Below are 19,748 nucleotides of genomic sequence, written 5' to 3' on the forward strand. Positions count from 1 at the left end.
CTTTTTCTTTTTTCTTTTTTTTTTTTTTTCCGTGCCACATTTCCGTAAACTAGAATCTTACACTAGAATCTTAGGGAGTATACGGTGTGCGCATTCCTCACGGATTAAGAGGAGGCGCGCGAATCTACCACCCTGGGTTGCGTCGTCGTAACCTGGTTGCGGCACGGCAACCCTCGGCAACTTGCCGAGTAGAAAGTCTGCCGGTAGAAATATTTCGTTCTACGCCGAGAGGCAACGGCGGCGGTGGCGGCGGCGGCGACGGCGGCTTCCCGCCGAGGCAAAAGGCCTCGGAGCGTGGGTATCAGCACGGAACCGAGTCTACAACGCATTAGCGCGGCGTTGTCACGTTTCGAGCTTCTCTCTCTCTTTTTCTTCTTCGCCGCCTCTCTCCGTCTCTCCTTGGCCGCCCGTTCCTTCGCCGCTCCCTCCCTCCCCTCCCCCGCTACCCCGCACCACCGCACCGTTTTCCTCACCCGCCGCCGCCGCCCCCCCCGCCCCCTCTCCCTCGACGCCTAGCAGACCGACTCGTTCTTTCTCTCGACGCCTCTCGCCGCGCCGCGCAACGTTGCTGACTCGACTGGCGGGAAAACTGGCTCTTCAAACGGATTTTCCCGCGACAGGCAACACGGCTTAAGCGTTTCTCGGCCTAACTCTATCCTGCCGCTTTTGTATACGCCGCTCTCGCGGCCTGACTATCGGTATTACAGGCATTTGACGAGCATTATCGACCGTCATTAAGTTCGCGCAGGGCGCACCGCATTCGAGTTACTTTGATTTTTTTTTAATAATCTTTTACTCGGATTCTCCGAAGACAATTTTTTCGAAAAATCTTCCACGTTAACACCGACAAACAATAGCAACAGCAATGACCGCATTCGCGGAGAAAGCGGTAGACACGTCCGTTGTACCGCATGTTTAGTCTCGTTAAGGATGAATTTATAAATTATTTTGTGTGCAAATATAACAATTTTTATTTTAATAAATTAATAATATAACTTAGTTAATAGTATAACTTATAGTAACAAGAAATCAGAAGAAGATACAGCAGAAAGATAGTTGTAATATATATTTTTGTATCTTTCAGTTTCTTGCTATTATGAATCATATTTTGTAAATCTATGCATTATTATATTGTGGTCGTGATGATTTAATATAAAATTTTTTACGTATACTAATTTATAAATTGAATTAATTAAATTGATTGAATAATTTGAAAATCCTCTTTCTGATTTCAGCATAAAACTAATGAAAGGGAAGATGTTTTGGGCCTAAAGGTAAGCGAATTTTGTAACATAGTTATGTAAATTTGCATATATTTATGAAAATGTATGAATCTTACATTTTTTAATGTTCATAAATTTTTATAAGTTCCGCTCTGAAATTCATATTAATAAATGCTTTTGCGAATAAAATTGAAAAAAAAGTGTGCAGTAATGGATTTGGGACATTCCAATAAAAGACCATGTCTATTGTATTGTCTTTTGTGTCACGCGTGACGCCGGTAGCCCTGAATGTGCGCGGCAAATGGAAAGCTAATGACCGGAAACAAGAGTACATCAGGCCGGTCGATTCGTAGTGAATTTTCCAAATATATCGCGAGAGATATTTCCACTTCCCTCTGTAATGTTAAAGTGCAATTTGGAAGGACTTGTTCTTCGCATTTTCATCTACCACACAATCATTTTTGTTTGGTTCCATATTAGGGCGATAATTCTAATTATAGCTAGGCACCATCGATCACAGAAACTGATCGCATCGATCGTTCGATTAGGATAATTGAAGCGAAACAATCAATGTGTAACAATTTTTTTTATATTTTACATTTTTCTCAAAATTATTATAATAATTTTTCATCGATATACCAACCAACTAAATTATAATCTCTCTAACATAAAATACGCTTGAATTTGTAATCTAAAATTACGTTGAAACAATGACATTAAACCACTATATATTATAGCAACATAATATTTTATTTCCGAGAAATGGATTTCATCTCGAAAGCAGATACGACGCATAACGTGTTTAGGAAAAACGAACTTAGCGTCTCTGTTGCGCTTTCTAAGCTCGATTCTCATCTTCAAGATGCCCGAACGTCCGACTGGCGTCCTATGACTTTGGAAATAGAAAGTTACTTTGAAAATAGGCTCCGAAATATGCGCGCTTGGTGAACCCTCCCATCGTCTCGGCTGAGAAGAAGAAGAAGAAGAAGAGGAGGAGAGAAGAGAGGAAGAAGCCGAAGAGAGAGAGAAGGAAACTCATGATGAGGAACGATGGATAAGACGAGGAGGACGCGAAGGGAGGGTAGACGCGGTTTTAGACTACGGACTCGGCGCGTCGGCGTCGGGTTAAAAATAACAGTAACAGCGCGGCAGAGCCGGTCCTCGTCGTCGACGTCGTCCACGTCGCATTTACCACTGCCGTTGCTGTTGCCACTCTCTGGCTCTCGTATCTTCCTCCGCTGAGCTGGACGGCGATATCGATGACGCTACCACACGTCATTGCGACATAGCCTTGAGCGCGGCATCGAAGAGCTGTGCGTCGCATCGAAGAAGCCTAGGACTTCTCTCATACCGTTTCGATCTTTTTTCCTCCGCAAGAATTTTAATGTCTTATACACGTCAAGATGCTGGATCTCTGTCCACTTCTACGTGCCGCGACGGAGTTTTTTATCCGCGCGCTTAGCGAACGCGCATCATAATCATTTCGGGCGGAGTTTCCTGGTCGCCGCACAGCGTGTTTGCCAGGACGAATTTATAAATCACGTTGACGAATTGTCACGTTCCCGTTCCGCGAAACTTTCGCGCCGGTAAAACATCGGACAAATTTGTCCGGTCGTGCCCCCGTGCTTTTTGCAAAACAGAAATTATTTAGCTTCTCTCCATGAGTTGATGTATTTGTAGACTTTCGAGCGTAAACTTGACGGACGAGGTGTATCGCAGGCTCTCTTCTATCATCGCGACAGCCGTTTGCTTGTTATTATTATACGCTTGTGAAAAGGACGTGTATGTCAAATTTCATCATTTATATATTCGCAGTTATCCCTATGTATATGTTATGTTCGCCGCGCTCGGTATACAGTGTCGACTTTCTTGAAACAAAAGCTTTTAAAATCTCGTTTTTTAATTCATCTGGTCCTTGATCGAGTCGTACGAAATCTCGAGGTGCTTAAAGTGCGTTGTTAATTCGGAAACGAGCTCTTTAAAGAAGAAAACCTGTTAAGAACTATATCATTTATAATTAACAATTTCTCAAACTGCTATGCGTAAAATGCTAACGTTTTAAAAAGTATAGATATTCCATAAGAAATTTAATATTTTTCTCAGGTATTTATGACACTTGATTATTATTAATTTTCGAATTAAGATGATTATCGAATTCATTGTATTTAAAGAGTACTTTTTCGAGTGGAACCTTCCTCTAACGAGCGAAAATTGAGCCAGTTTTGAAAAACAGCGGCTCAATTATCACTCTTTAACATTGATATCTCACTCTCTTCAGAGTGTCCAATTCGCTCCAAAAGCTTTAGAGAGAGCGTCAAATGTTGCTCGAACGAGCTTCACGAAACAACACGTGGGCCTCATCGGGGGGGGGGGGGGGGGATGGTCACCGGAAAGTGTTGAATAAGAGTGCTGATATTATATCTACGAAAGTCACGTATATCTCTACCGGAGCATCGCGGGTCTCGAATCTTGGCTGCGCGCGCGATCAACGGATTTCTCTCTCCGCGCAACGGCGAGACGGATTTTATTTTCGTACCGCAGTAGCATCCCGCGACCCCGATGCCACCGGCTCCGTCAGCAACCACCCAGGCCAGGGCCCCTCCTCCCCCCTCCTCCTCCTCCTCCCTCCGATATCTTGCTGTCCTAGCGCGCCGCGGCTGACACTCGTAAATCCAAAGCTGCGATTGCCGTCGCGGATACTTGGGATGTATAATGTTCGGATGGTGTCGGACAACTCGTACGTGCCGAACGTGCGGTTAGCCGCGGAACGCACGAGGCCGGCCCCGCGAGTGTTTGTTTCAGCGCCAGATTCGAATCGAGTATCAATTTTTCGTTCGTACGATCACATGACTTACACGCACACCCTCGCACTTCCGTCACTTCCGACGCTTCGCGATACATATTTGGATATTTCTAGAGTCCCCAGAAGTAAGAGAGTCTGGCCGATCTTAACTCTAGTTTGTGTAACGTATACGAGTATTTACACGACTGTACAGGGCGTTTCACGTACTTTTCAATTTTTTCACATGCTCAGCCATCGTCCGAATTGGTTCCGCCGTTTTTTGTCGGAAATAGGACAAGATTGACCAGACTTTTACCTCCTAGGGACATTAGGTATTTCGATGAAGGAGCGACGTGTATCGTGTTACACGAACAATGGTACGCGCTTCTTTTTGCCGCGTCTCGGATAGTTTTATTTTAACTTTGTACAAAGGGAATATACACATGGTATTCCGAAACTGACGATAATTATTTTAGAGACAGAGATTTTTTGTGACATCTTGAGACGAGAAGTCTAATACAAAATTGTCGAGGCTACGAAGAGTTGAAAAATTACGAATGATAGAGCTAGAATTTCGCGCGTTTGGGAAATGGCAAGATGATCGGTGTGAAGGTCCTGAATTTTGCTATTATCAAAGGTATGAAGTTCGAGAGGAAGAGCACCCTGCTTCATCTTGCTATTCCCTGAACGCTTGAAATTCCAGTCTCGTCATTCGTATAATTTTTAAACTCTTAGCGTTTGAAAACTATCGCGGCCTTGGCATTTTCGTATTAAACTCGTCGTCTTGAAGCGTCGAAGTACTGCCTTTGAGATATTTGTCGACGCAGTTTTAGGACACCCCGTATATAGATGACTTTATGGATATTAAATGGCGTTCAATGCAATCGCGCGCGCGGCAATTCGATAATTATGTTGAGGCGCGCCATTTTGAGCGTGCGATTTCGAGAGTCGCACGCTCGCTCGCGCGGCATACCGGACGCTCTCTGCTAGTCAGGAATAGTCGGGACAGGATACGGGAACAGTTACCAACGCGTCAGGGCCAGCGTAGCTCGAGGCGATCGGGCAAGGACGGTACCGCTACGGGCCAAGATCTTCGATCGCCCGCCTCCCGCAGGAATTTATGACGCGAAAAATCTCATTCCCTCCGCGGGAATTTCGCCGATTTCTCGCGCGACTCGCCTAGCGATGGAGCTTGCGGATCGTCCTTATAGAAAAAGCGGTGCAACTAAGTCGAACGGCGCGAATCGTTCGCTCGGAACGAACGCGATATCTATCGACATAGAATTTACAGAGAGAGAGACCGTTGCGCACTTCCGTCCGATTCCTTTCCTCTCTAAATTCGAAATTGACCTTGACTTAACGAACATTCGACGGGATATATGTATTATCTTTCTCTTTTGTCGTTCGACATTATCTTACACTCCTGTGTCTGATACTCGAGTGAAAATTTGAAGTACAGCCTATTTAAGTTTGAGTACTCGCGTCTCCGTCGATTGATAATTTCAGATACAGCACGCGATTAATCGTGATCTGAACTTTATATCGACTGCTATGTGACGATTTGTCTCTCCCCGACAAACAGGGAAATTCTCATTTTCACGGTTAATATTCGTCCGTTCCAAATATTGGCGACGCGGGCGCGATCGATCGGGGGTAAATAGAGAGGCGCCTTGACGTGTCGGCGAGATCGGCAAGCGGACGATATAGAGGCTGATACAGGCCGATACTCCTAGATCCGTCCGAACGAGCGTACGGAGGTCGTTGAATCCCATTAAGCGGTACTCTCCGATCGTTTCGCTGCCGACCACCTGTATGCCGACGTTTTTTTCAGCCGATGTCTCCGCGTCTCGCTCCCACCCCCTTTCTCCTCTCTCTCTCTCTACTCCACGCTGCGGCATGCCTACCACGATATTGCGTTGGATGACGACGACGAAGAGGAGGTAGACACCAGGACGAGAGCAATTACACTCCTCGTCGTCGTCCTCGTCATCCCGACGCGCTCATCGTCGGTGAATATTCGCGCTGCTACGCGCTACGGCTAGAATATTGTATTCTCCTTTTCTCGTGTGGCTAATGCGGCCACACCTTTCACCAACACCCAACCCAGCAGGCTCTCCGATCCGACTAGCTAGCGTACTTAGCTAGCTAGGCTAGCTGGATGACTTGGCTCGCCGATCGAAGGAATAGCCAGGCGCGGTCGCTCGTTCGCTCGTTCGCTGCGACCGGCAATACGACTCGCGCGCATCATCTCGAGAGTCGCCTAACAGTAAAGTCTTTCTCTTGCTTTGTTCCGTCGTTGGACGGCTCGGAGAGGATCTCGTAGGATTTTCATTACGTTCCTCCCGTCACTTACGGGATACTCTCGCAATTGTCTCTACTCTCTCCTCGATCTCGAGGAGTTTTCCAGTATATACCGATGAGTGTATAGTTTAAAATGCAACACGCGTATCTCTTCATGTGTGTCATTACGTAGATTTAGGAATTAAAAGTAGAGCTCGAACGAATTGTATGGTCAAGCTACGAATAGAGTTTAAAGTCGAAACATTTGACACGCTCAGAGATTCAAATAACTTTTATAATTCCAAAAGTCAACGATACTTTGAACTGTTTAATGGATTTGCGATGTTCGGAAATCTGGCAGTTTGGAAAGTTTAGTTGAGGAAAACTTGTGAAAATAGCATTCATTGAGACGCGAATAGCTTTAGTTCCTTCCTTTTCACATGTTATTTAACTTTACAATTTTGTATGAATTCAGCAAATTGTGGATCCTCAAAATTTGTAGCAGATATATATTTATTATTTTAATTTAATTAATTTTTATAAACTTTATTGTTTTACTTGAAATAAGTTTGCATTATATTCGAACAGAACTCAAAACGATTCTTCTCTGAAAACGATTCTTTGAACTAAAAAGAACGATACAGAAAAACTTGTCAGTGTAAATCTCAATCTAGACTCTACCAGTTTTAAGAAATTTTTTTTGAAGCCTAAGAAAAACATTAGATACGTTTAGTACATAGGGACAAAAGGAACAGATTTCAACCAATCAGAAACTGTATTCTGATATTCAGCAGAAAGTTTCTCTGTTTATATTGCCCATACTTTCTAGTTGAAAAGAGAATGAAGGTTGAAGCCTATTATGTCGAAAAGTCCTGTTTACGAATTTTTGAAATAAGCTTTTGTTCCAATCCGATGTTTCATTTACTCAATTAATATATATTTTTAAAATAAAAAGTTGAGAAAAAAAATAAGCGAAAAGAATTTGAATAAATTAGAAAACGAATATTAGACAGGACTTAGGACGGTGATTTTTTAAAAACTTTGAAAACTAGAAATTTTCAAAATCTATAGGAGTACAAACGAACCTGAGACGCGTTCTGTTTTGTATTCACAGCGTTTGTAAATATCATTTGTCTTTGTCCAATATTTGATAGACAGCAAGAATGATATGATGCTTACAGCACGTGAACGTGAAAACGGAACACAATCTGCGTCTTAAGCTTGTTTGTGCTCTTATATAGATTTCGAAATTTTTTATAAACATTTTTCAAAATTTTTATTTTCTCAAATTCTTTTTTCGTCTTTTCCTCCGTTTCTTATTAGTGTTTACCATTCTTTTTACTATTATATCTTTGTTATTATATACGTTAAATGTGGGAAAATATATCTTGATAATTAAAATATTGTAAATGAAATATTGGATTGGAACAAAAGTTTGTAGTATTACGAATTTCAAAATTTCAAGCGGCTGTAACTTCGTTAAAAATAAACGAAGTTTGAGTTCAGAAAAGGCTCTACTTTTGAAACTGTTTTTTTTTTATAATTCCTGTTTAATAATTTGGACGTATAAAAAACTACGTGCTGAACACAAAATGAGAAATGTGCTTCTCACTTTGTGAGACTGTACCCAAAAAACCTTGTAAAAATTTGTTATTACTTTCTAACATGTGAAAGCTTAAATTTTCCTTTTACAAAATAATTTCTTTTACGATCCTCTTTTTATTACTGACAATGAGTTATATCGCGAATTAAATAAAGGAGCATTTTGACTTTGATTGTTCATAATTTTGTTAAAAATCATCATAATTAAAAGAAATAGAAAACAGAAAACTTTTAAAACTGAAAATTTACTCTGTCGCGAATGATATAATTGTCAGTATTTTTTTTTTAACATGTAGACATGATAAAAATAAAGTAACGCTACACTTTTTTTCGATCTAATATATATAATTGACAACTTTCCGTAAAATACCTTTCCTAAGTTAGCTTTTTAATTTGTATAAATTCGTATATAATAAGACTTTATTATCTTAATGATTTTACATTTTCATGATACAAAAGTATTATATAACTCCTCGAGATATTTTTAGATCTAATTAACTAATTAGTATAGCTATGCACAAAAGTGCGAAATGTCGACGACAAAACAATCAACCAGCTGGACGTCCTGCGCAATTCGTAGGAACGGGCAGGCTTACTCGATACTGAAAGAACTTTTTCCGCTGCCGCTTCGACGATCCGAACAAAAAGGATATCGTACCCGGGGACCCTTCGACATAAAAGGCTCCAACCCTCCAATCGTCCTTTTTCCCTTCGGGTAGTGTATGTAGGGTCGACTATACCCTGAACCTAAATCCGACCTGGTCCCGCAGCCTCCGATATAGTATATCTCAACCTTAGGATACTATTGTTCATACACTATTACATGTTGATCATTTTCATTAACCCACCCACATGTTTATACGGTAAATACAATTTTCGAAATGCAAACATTAACATATTGTTTCATTAATTACAATTTTCTGAAAGCTTTTCTCTTTTCCTTGGATAAAGAAAAACGTATCGATTTATATATCACAATATAAAAACACGTTTTAAATATTTGTAAAGCTAACTATCTGTCTACCTTTTATCCAGAATTTGTAAAGTAGCTTTTTCTAAAAATAACTTATGTTTCACATAACTTTTTGACGTTAAAGTATTACTTTTATATTTCATTCCCACCATTGAAAGCTTAAATGAGAATCCCTGGATTTTACTGCCGACTCTTCGAAACGTACCACACGCACCCTTATGTCCGACCCTCGTCAAGGCAGCACACAGCGTTGTGACCCAAGCACAACGATCATCCGCATTTCCTACCTGGGCCCAGGTATCCCCAACTATACCCAGGCTCCACAAGTAGATAAAAGACGGCAAAGTATAGTAAATTTTTCCGACACGCATCTTTCTCAAAATTCTTGGAAGTTTTTTGTCTGACTACGTGACTAATACAAAAGAAGAAGTCCACCACTAATTTGTACGAATAATGCATAGCTTTGATAAAATGCGAATCAAACATGTTTCTGCATGGCAAAAGGAGAATACAGAAAAATACGTGAATTATATATTATAAAAATAAAAAAGAGAAATAGGGAGAAAACCACAGAGATCTAAAGGAAATTTAGTTTTGAAAAATATCGAGTAATCGTAGTTCAGTTTAATTTCACAACTAAGTTCACGTATCCGTAACATTTTTATAGCGAAATAAATTTTGTAATGTTTTTCCGCAAGCGTTCTGTGTGCTATTTATATTCTCTTCGCTAAAATCAAACAGCGATATCGGGTATATATATATATATATATACTGTGTATATATAGATACACCTATGACGAGTTTCGCTCATCGACCACATAAACTCTTCATAATTCGGCGCATCCTTCGATTTATCACTCTCGTAAGTAGAAAGCGTTCACGTATGCGCAAACCGAGACGCGTGTTCATTGTTGACCAGCTGGCACCTGCTATGTCCGAACTGTCCACTTGTCCTTTTCCTGCTCTTTCTCTCTCTCTCTCTCTCTCTCTCTCTCTCTCTTTCTTTCTCTTTCGAGTGTCCTACGGACATCGTAAAGTTCATCCCGCGCGCCCACTCGTCAGACGCGAACAGGTTCCGCGCGCTCACGTACGCACACATATTGCCCTTCTCGCTTCGTTCTCCCTTCTTTCCTCTCTCGTTTCTCCTTTCTTTCCTCCCTTGCTCGTTTTGCTTTATCTTAACTTGGACTTTAGATGTACTATTTTAACTTCGCCGTTCGCATACAAAACCACTCGGGGTATTCCTCGATTTTATTTATTAGTCGTACTATTGTTGAGCAAGACAAGTGGAAGTTTCGCGCGGGATACTTATTATTTTATTCAACATTTATCACCACAATTTAATAGTGATACTTTATACTCTTTATTCGTGAATGATTTCAAATCGATACGGTACACGTTTAAAAGTTGAATAGTTTCTGTGTTTGTTACATGAAAAAAAGATTTATTAAAATTTATTAAAGAATTTGTGAGAGATTGACAGAGAGAGAGAGAGAGAGAGAGAGAGAGAGAGAGAGAGAGAGCACCTAATATCTATAAAATACCTACTTCGTATATCATTGGACATATAAGCATAAATATATTCAATAGCTGAGTATGGTATCTCTCGCGTGGTACACCCCGCTTCACAATTTCAACGTGACCGATCGCGCAGCGTTCCATTCATAGATCGACGGGTCCATCGACGAAGTCACTTCATCGAAATCGAAAATATTTGAAATAAAAACCTTTCGCGCTCCACATGACGTCGGGTGACGAACATTGAAGCGCGACCGAGACGAGCTCTCCAGGGGAGAGAGGGGCTGGCTTCGGGGGTGGTTCGCGGGGGCCGGAGGGTGAAAAGAGGGAGGTCGACGCCGCGTCATACGCGCGTAAGCAGGAAGACGCCGCGCTAAAAAAATCCGGCGCGAGGCAAAAAATGTATCGGAAAGGGAGAGTGGCGTGTATATATACGTATCCCCGCTGGCACTCCCACGCGCGCAAGGGGTGCCCGCCATTGCCCGACATATGGCCCCCTTTTTCAGCCGCCGCGTGCGTCTCTGCTTTCCCACACGGCCGAAGATACGGCCATATCCGTGTATATACGTGCGTGCATGCGTATGCACGGTGTGCGTGCACTGTGATGCCCGCACGGATGCGTCCATCAAGTTATTTGAATTTTCGATAGAATAAAGGGGAGTTTACCCTAACACTCGGATTACTCTGGATGAGCCAAGTTCATTTTTGCTCGCTAAATATATCGCTTCGATTTTATCGGAATGTTTATTATTACCTTCAAATTTAAACTTAATATACATACATATATATTTAATCTCTGAATTTCTAACATTCTTTGCGATGAGCAACTTATACATTGGAAAATAGTTATACAGTTATAATGTCATCAAATATTTACCGTAAAGTTTTATCAAAGAAACCGCTATTGATTACACTAAATCTTTCATAGTATTATACTTTATGAATCAAATTCGCGCTGCGTCGCTTTTATCTGGCAGGCTAGATACGTTCGCCGTGTAAGATCTACGATCGAAATGTCGTCGTCGAAACAAATTGAGACATCGCGAAGTGCGGGAGATGCGCGGAAACCTTTGACTCTCCTATAAAACCGGCATGGACCAATTAACGACAACGTGACGTTTTCCATTGCTTTATTTCGAGAGGATTCCCCGACACAATGTCTTTCCCTCCTCCCCCCCCCCCCCCCTCTCTCTCTCTCTCTCTCACTCGCCTCCGCGCTCGCCTTCTCCCCCTCTCGCATTTCTCAATTTTCCGTCCACGAGTTTTTCATTCCCTCTCTCGTCCGCTTTCTTTCTCTCGTGGCCTTCCCTCCCGCTTCCGATCCCCACCCAATTCCTCGATTTTCGGGGTAGGACCCTTCGTTCAGGACACCGCAGATGTCGTGCGCCCCTGTAGATGATATCAGAGGCGCTCAGTTTGATTTACGCAAAGAAGCCACGTGTTCTTGGCTGATCCTAGCCGCGATATTATCAATTCTATTGTTTTAATTGTAATATTATTTTTTAATGAATAACCGAACTAAATACCCGCACACACACACACACACACACACACACACACACACATATATAATAATAAAATGCAGTACACATTTTAACAATAACATGACATAAAAATAGATAAATATAACTAATATTTGAATACGTAGAGAAACTTAAATTTTCGATATCACAACGACACGTAGAATTTTAAGTTCACAGCGTAGAAGACGAGAGTATCGCGATAGGTCTTTTCCGAAAACGCGCGTGGAAAACTTTCTGGAACGAGCTGCGATAATGAAAACGGATCCACGTATACGAATGAGAGGCACTGGGGACCAGGGGAGCCGACCCTCCGTTTTCGGCGACCTTCCTTTATTCATCCCCTAATGTAGGCCCGACTGGCGCGTAGGCTCTCTCTCTCTCTCTCTCTCTCTCTCTCTCTCTCTCTCTTCCCCGCTTCGTATATAGGGTAGGGTATTTACCAGTCGGAAGGCATATATACGCGCGTTATGTACATTACATAGCGCGAGCGAGGCAAGGGCGCGCGTATACCTACCTACGTGCGGGAGAGATCGCCTACGCGCTTTCGTAGGTATCGCGCGGGGTGCCTCGGGGGTTGTTGGAGGAGTGAATGAGTGGGTCGGCGTCGCCTATTGGATAGTTACCGCCGAGACGCATCGGAATAACCCCCTCGTGTACCTCGTCCCGCTCGGCATCCCTGCGACCGCCGATTCGTACACGTGCCCGTCATCCCTCGGGGGATGAAACGTCGTAGAATCTCGCGCACACGTTTTGCGCCCGATGACGTATCCGCGCGCCGTTTTCGGCCGGGAGTACGGCCGCGCGTTGCCGAAAAAGGCCGGCCAAACTTTCTGTAGACTCTTTTAACGGAAACTTCTCTTCGCGACGAGGGAAAGAATTCCTTCGAAATAATCAATTTTCGATCGGAAGTGTATTATTTATGTACATACAATATATAATATAAAGTATCGCACGGAAACTTAATAATATGCATACAATAATAAAGTATCGCGAAATTAATAATGCATAGAATCTTGTGTTAAATAAACTCGACGAAAAGTTCATTTCGCGTAAAGAAACAGAGTCCAAAGATCGAAACACGTGGTATAAATAATATACAAATCATACGCACATGAATTTCTAAATGAAAACTGACGGGGCGATTTATATGTAGACTTTTCTTATACGTGGATAAAATGTTTTACCATTAAATTAAATCAAATATGATTTATCGTGAAATATATTTATTTGTCGCAGATTATTTTCACGCAGGCCGCCGCTGTGCGAAACAGGTCGCGTGTTCGGCAACCGGGAGTCTCGTCGTGAAATTTCGTCTTGACGTCTTAACCGCCTTGAACAAGCGGAGTCCTTGAAGCCTGAAGCCGGTCGACCGGCGCGGCGCGGAGCGGCGCACAATCTTATCCACGCGCGCGCTCGTTGCGATAGCGCGTGGCTAATCTGCCGCGGACTTTACTCGGCTAAACTCGTCGTCGTTTGGGTCAGCCTCCAGAATAGCGACGAATTTCTTCAACGTCTCGGGCGTCTCCGAGCGCCAAGAAATTCGTCTTTTCAACGTCGCGCATATACCTTTTCGACGCGTACCTGAGAAAAGATTTCTGTATCCCTGACCATTTCGATCGACGAATATAATATGTGGATGTAAATGTGTCGACGAATTAAATTTCGCGTAGCTAACGCGATGATCTGGCGAAGCGATAGCGTCTCGACCTTGACCCTGGTTCACGTAAAACTCGAAGACCGCCGATCGCGCATCCCCGAGGACATTTGTCAAATCGAGCCATTCGATCCAGTCGCGCGCACGTGATTGCTTGACGAAAGGGAAACGTCAGGATATATAGAATAAGTTTCTGTACCAAGAGAGACGAAGAAAAGGAGAGGAGGACAGAGAAAGTTAGATTTGTGGAAGAGTAACGTTCTTTTTAGACGAATATTTTATATTGTGATATTTTTGTTACATATATCATACGAAATAATTTCAATCGTTATCATTTAGTCTAAATGAGACAACAAGTTGAAGGTATATTTTATATATCTTGAAGCTATTATTTTATTTCTTTTCTTATATTATTATATTTTTTAAGAATTAAATTTTTAACAGTATAAAAACAAGTTTCTTAGATAATCAAACCAAATATGTAACCATAATTAAGATAATAAGATCGTAAAATCTAATCACGAAATATACTAAATTAAAGTCAGAGAGAGAGAGAGAGAGAGAGATAATGATAATTTAAGATATCGTCAAAAATAACAAAAGAATAAAAGGGTAAGAAAGGTGGAGAAAAAAGTAAACCGATATACTCTGCAAAGCCTTTTCATAATCATAATGTTCGCGAGGCGAGGGAATGAATGCGTGTTTAAAAAAAAAAAAAAAAGCTCGTTACTATTTTACGTAAAGCGGCATTCTCGTAACTCGCTCTCATCGTGGCGATTTACGTGTCTTAATAAAAATACTTTCCATCCACGCAAGACGCAACCAAGCGAGTCCTTTCGACATATTCCACTCGCTCGCTCGCTCGCTCGTTTGCCTGCTTGCTCACATCGCCCGAAGCTCGCCTCGTTGTTCCTTCGCCCGATAGCGACGTGCTCCGGCTGTTTTCGCCGCTTCGCAATTTCTCCGCGCGGCGCCGCCACCGTCGAGTCCCCTTTCGAAAATAACACACGGCCGGTTGACGTCATGCTGTCATGACCACCGTGGCGCGCCAACGTCGCTCCGACGTCGTGTGTGCGCGGCGCAGAAAATTCAGCTCTCTCGCGCGCCGCACACACATACGCACGCACGCACACGTACGCGCAGCATTACTCATGCACGCTCATTCGTGCGCGTGTGTGTGTGTGTATATATATGTATATATAATATATATAATATATATATACACATATAGGAGGTATACGCTATCGGCGCGCTCGTGCTCGTTTCATCGTGAGTGCGCGCGTCACCGCGCCGATATCAACGGCAACAAGCGCATACATACACACATAAGCGTCACATATACACTGACTACTTTTATCTACCAACGACTGGTCTCTCGGCCGACTCAGCCTTCGAAGCGCGTTTGTCGGCAGGGCCGGCAAGAGAGGCGACTTCTGGCGTTATAGTGACTTGAAAAGTATAAACATAATTCGCTGCAACAACGATATAATTTAACGATAATTGCGGGTTTTTTTGAGTTGCCTCTGCACAAAGAAGATAATTCTTTTGAGAATTTAATCCCTTCTCAGGCTCTGCGCACGTTGTAATGTATGTTAAATTTGAAGATATTATTTGTTGAAATTATCTAATTCTAGCGACATCATCTGAGATCTGCGATGCACGTAATAATGTATATGTTGAAGAAATAGTCTAAATTTTCTAAGAAAATTATAGCTCCGTATAAATTATTCATTAAAGCGCATGAATTGAATTAAAAAAATTTTAACGATTCTCAAAATATTCGAAGTAATGTTTTGTTCGAAAACTATAAAATGTTTATACGCTAGCAGATAAGCGATGTGAATCCAACATTAGATTCAATCGTTTTAAGCATCATTAAGTTTTCAGATGGCGTCATGTGACGTATAGTTGTTTCTTTCTTTACTTAGAAGATGAAAAATAAAGAATAATTTAGAAAAGATATATAGATGGAAGAGCTAAAAAATCAAATCTTTGTATTCTGATACTTTTCAAGTATCAATGTATGAATTAATTATCAATGAATTAATTATAACGAAACGTTCATCGTAACTATATTTATATCAAATGTCTTTTTGTTCAAAGTTTCTATGTCTATATTTTTTTGCTTTTAAATAATAAATATAAAAAAATTGCAAATTAGTTTCTACGGTTTTAAACATTTATTTAATATCTATATATTTTTCGTTATTTTATGAAAAAATCAAGATTAATAAAATCAAATAAAAACCTGAAATGTTCTGATATATTACTAATAAATAAATAAAGTATATGCCAAAGATGGAAAATGAATCCAATCACGATTGTATGTACTATTTCTACTGAATACTTCGAACATAGCCATGCGGTTCAGACTTTGACTCGTGAATGACGTACCAGACACACATCGTTCAAATAAATATTATTCAAGCTTAATCAATGCTTAAATGATCTTTTTCTAACATCGCATTCGAGCATTCATTAATGCAACATCTCTTTACATATAGTCGTGATATTAAAATTAATTTTGATCTTGTTACGATGTTATGATCTTGGTAGATGGCATGCTTCGTAATGGAAAATCTAATAAATAACTATAACTTGGAGAAACTTTTATCGTATATCCATTCAAGATACACAATGCGAACAATTCCGACCAGTCTTTCGTATAGCTGAGCGGCATACAACAATGGGGGGGTTCCTTAAGCGAAAGGAGTGAATCTCGCAGCGACGACGCCGGTAAACATTCACGAGATCTAGGCGCCGCGATTTCCAACCTCGGCACTGTCACACGAGTTGTTGGATAGCTTCGACTCGGCTCGGCCGTACACCGAGTCAAGTCGAGCCGAGTCGAGGCAAACATTACCTCATCGCCCGGCAGAGCCGGATCCACCGTGAACCTTCTCCACTTAGGATTTTACTAGCCGCGCGCCGTCACTACCTTGCGCCACTGCCGCACGCGCGCGTCACGTTCACAAAAACGCTCCTTTCTCAGCCGACGAACGGACGGACGGACGGACGCGCATCGCGAGAGCGGCTCGCAATACATGCACACCGTATTCGCCCAACTTTTGTAACCCGTCTGGCTTTTGTTTCGTACTTGCCAGTCCCCGATCCCTTGCCGCGCGATTGTCGACCAATCTAGTCGACAGCTTTATCTGTCGCCGCCACCGTTATTTCTTGCTCATTAGCGAAAGCGCTCTCTCGTCGCTGACGCTCCGTGAGATCTAGAACCTCTCCAAACTCTCCTATCGGCGCTCTTATCGTGTCGTCACTTGAATCACGCGTATAAATTATACGCAGTTTAAATGTTCTCTACCTCACATCATTTGCGTAGACGTCGAATATCGATTCGTACCTCGAAGGAGTCTCGCGCGCTATTTTCAATTTTCTGCCTCCCATATCGGTCATTCAGTTGTCCACAAGTATCTATATCTTACTCTACATCGCATGAACCCGAGCGTGAACCCGCTATATTTCTGCTCGATGTCTATTTCTCGACATCCGCGGATTATAATTATTATATATAAGTAATACTTTTGGTCGGATTGGTCGCGAAGCTCCTCCATTTCTAAATGCATTACCTATATACGTACCAAATGCGTTACCAATATGCGTTACCAATATGCGTTACCTATATACGTACCTTTATCGTTTGTACCAACGAATTCTTTTAGCGACGATTCCTCCCTCGCTTGTGTACCTTCCAACGATTTATGCGGTTATCGAAGTCCCGCGACGCACCTCGGGTTACCGCGTATTACCTACCCACCTACTCACTCGTCTCGAGTTCGAACCGCGATAAAAGTTCGCCGGGTTTTATTCCCTGTGTTTTCGTTATTCTTCCCTCACTCGTTTGACGCCTGTTGCTCGCTTCTGGCGAATCCCGGTCGTTTTATCACACGACGTCAAAGTTGCCGCGCGGAATCTATGACTTCCTTTATACTTGAGTATCGATATCGAAGTGAGTTATATATATGCAGTTCGATCGCGCCGCGCGAATACGACTGTTCGTGACACGGGGAAGCCCTCAGGATCGTTTCAGCCTTGTACGAAAGTCAAGAAGCGCGTGCACGCGTCGGAATGTACGTCGTATAAAATAGCGGTCGCGAGCCGACCTACACGCGGAAAGAAAGATTTTCGCGAAGCGTTTAAAAGTTTAATTGTAAATATACACAAATCTAAAAATAATTTTATTGGATCGTGAAAGTAATTACGCGTGGAAATCTCACGCATGCTGAATAAATGTTGTAAAAAGTTTGCCGGATTGCCACGAAACTGGAAATCGAGGAAATATCAGAGGAACGATCAGGGAAATTCACGAAACAGTCAGGGAGTTTTTTTTTGGAAATTTATATATAAAATTATCGATTTTACAGAAGTTTGATACACGTTACATCACACCGACGTATTTGTGGAATACTACCAGTAGCTTAATCAATATCAGTAACATTAATAGTAATTTACATTGCTGTGTCAAATTACTTCCTGAAAATATTTAGCGGTTCCTAAATCAGGATGAAACTCCATAAAAATTTCAAAATGTTGAAAGCAAGGAAAATCATGAATTAAATTTCGTCGAGAAGTCAGGGAAAAGTTATATGGAATTTTGGGACGACGAATTTGCGGCAAAACGCGTGGTTTGGACATTCTAGCGCTATAGTTTGAGCGTCCTACATAATTATTTTGATAATCCAATAAAATTATATTTAGATCTATAGCTGAATCTTCAGATACTCCTCAGCGGAACTGTCCCTTCCCCTTACATTGATACGTCACAAGTAAAAGGAATCGGATATCAGGGACGCATTACGATGTCGTTTCCTTTTAATCGCGGGAGCGATACCCTCGTATTAAGCCCTCCGACATTAACCCCTGCCGATAGACGCGTGGCCGCGAGGTTTACAAACGAGATGCAAGCCGCGAGGATTTCACAAGTGGAAAAGGAGCGTCGCGGGGCGTGGCGGCTCTCTCTCAACTCTGATTTACGGCCGGTTAAGAACCGCGTATTATCGCCACATACAACTAATCCTTCCCAGAGTGTATTTCCTCCCCCCTACCTCTGCCCTATTGTCCCATCTGTGCGTCGCCTCACCCTCGCGACCTCCTCAATCACCCCTAACCCTCTTTCGCGGTCACCCTCCTCCCACGTTTTGTGTACCTCTCCGTCCTGTCCCTCATCCCCCTGCGCTTCCTTCCTCCTCTTTCCATAACCATCTTACCTCTAACCGTCCATCCGTCTCTCCAGCCCCTTTCTCCCGCACTATACACGCTTTGCCCTGCTCTCTCTCTCTCTCTTTCTCTGTCCCTCTCGCGCCTCCTTTCTCCCTCGCCCCCCTAGGTTCTCCTCTTGTTCCCGTTCCCGTTGTCGATTCAACAAGTGCCCGGTCACGCTTCGCAAATATCGCACGTAAGAGGAGGAGACGCCGGAGATTACGGCCGCATCCACAGTCGAGCGCGCGCGCGCGCGTCCCATTCGCCGAGTTTCGCCGAAATTTTCAAGTACATACCCCCCGAGTACTACTCCTCGTGAGGCGGGAGGGGTAATCGGGAGACAACGAGCAAGTTTCTCACCGATCGACGAAATTATTAACCCACGTTACGCGTATACACCCTCGTTCTCGCGAGTTTATCTCCCAACGCACTTCCACGACGTATCGAGATTCCCTCGTTTCGCATGAATCTCGACGTGATTTGAAATTTGTGAATCGTTTCGACGATTCGCATTATTCGCGAGGCATAATTTATCGGCGTGGAGCACGCACGATATCGTTTTCGATATCGTTCTATAATAAGCGAAGTAAACAGTAGATCGTAGGCAACAAAGATTTTGCGAAACGTTTCGTTGAACGACGTAGAAATAATTTCATTTATCCGCCTGACAATTTGCTCGGAAACATCTTTATATAGATCCGCAAAGTGAGCCGTCGCGCAGCGAATGTCACTTTTAGAAAAAGAATGTAGTTTTGAGAAGAAGAAAGAGTCGCTCGGTAAAGAGTTAGCGTGCGATTCTCTGGAATCGCTAGAAGGCGAGATTAGATCCGCGCCGCGGATCGTTTTTTCCTCCGTCGATGATTCCACCACGAACTCGTTCCTCCGAGCTGGCCGGTTGACCACGTCGTCGCGCTGTTGGAAGGAGAATCTCCGCGAGCGAGTCATATTCCAAGTAGGCCGCTACGGCCGGCTGCGGCGGATG

The 19,748-nt window shown here is 42.6% G+C and overlaps 1 protein-coding gene across 1 annotated transcript in view; it reads left to right on the top strand.

Moving 5' to 3' along the window:
• tara (SERTA domain-containing protein 2 taranis) overlaps positions 1-19,748 on the top strand; it is a 49,821-nt gene that overhangs the window by 25,810 nt on the left and 4,263 nt on the right. The window contains exon 2 of the mRNA XM_018543127.1: positions 1,236-1,274. Coding sequence (XP_018398629.1) covers positions 1,236-1,274 — 39 coding nt within the window. The remainder of the gene's footprint in view (positions 1-1,235; positions 1,275-19,748) is intronic.

This window comes from Cyphomyrmex costatus, unplaced genomic scaffold, assembly GCF_001594065.2.
Source record: "Cyphomyrmex costatus isolate MS0001 unplaced genomic scaffold, Ccosl1.0 scaffold36, whole genome shotgun sequence".
Taxonomy (NCBI): Eukaryota; Metazoa; Arthropoda; class Insecta; order Hymenoptera; family Formicidae; genus Cyphomyrmex; species Cyphomyrmex costatus.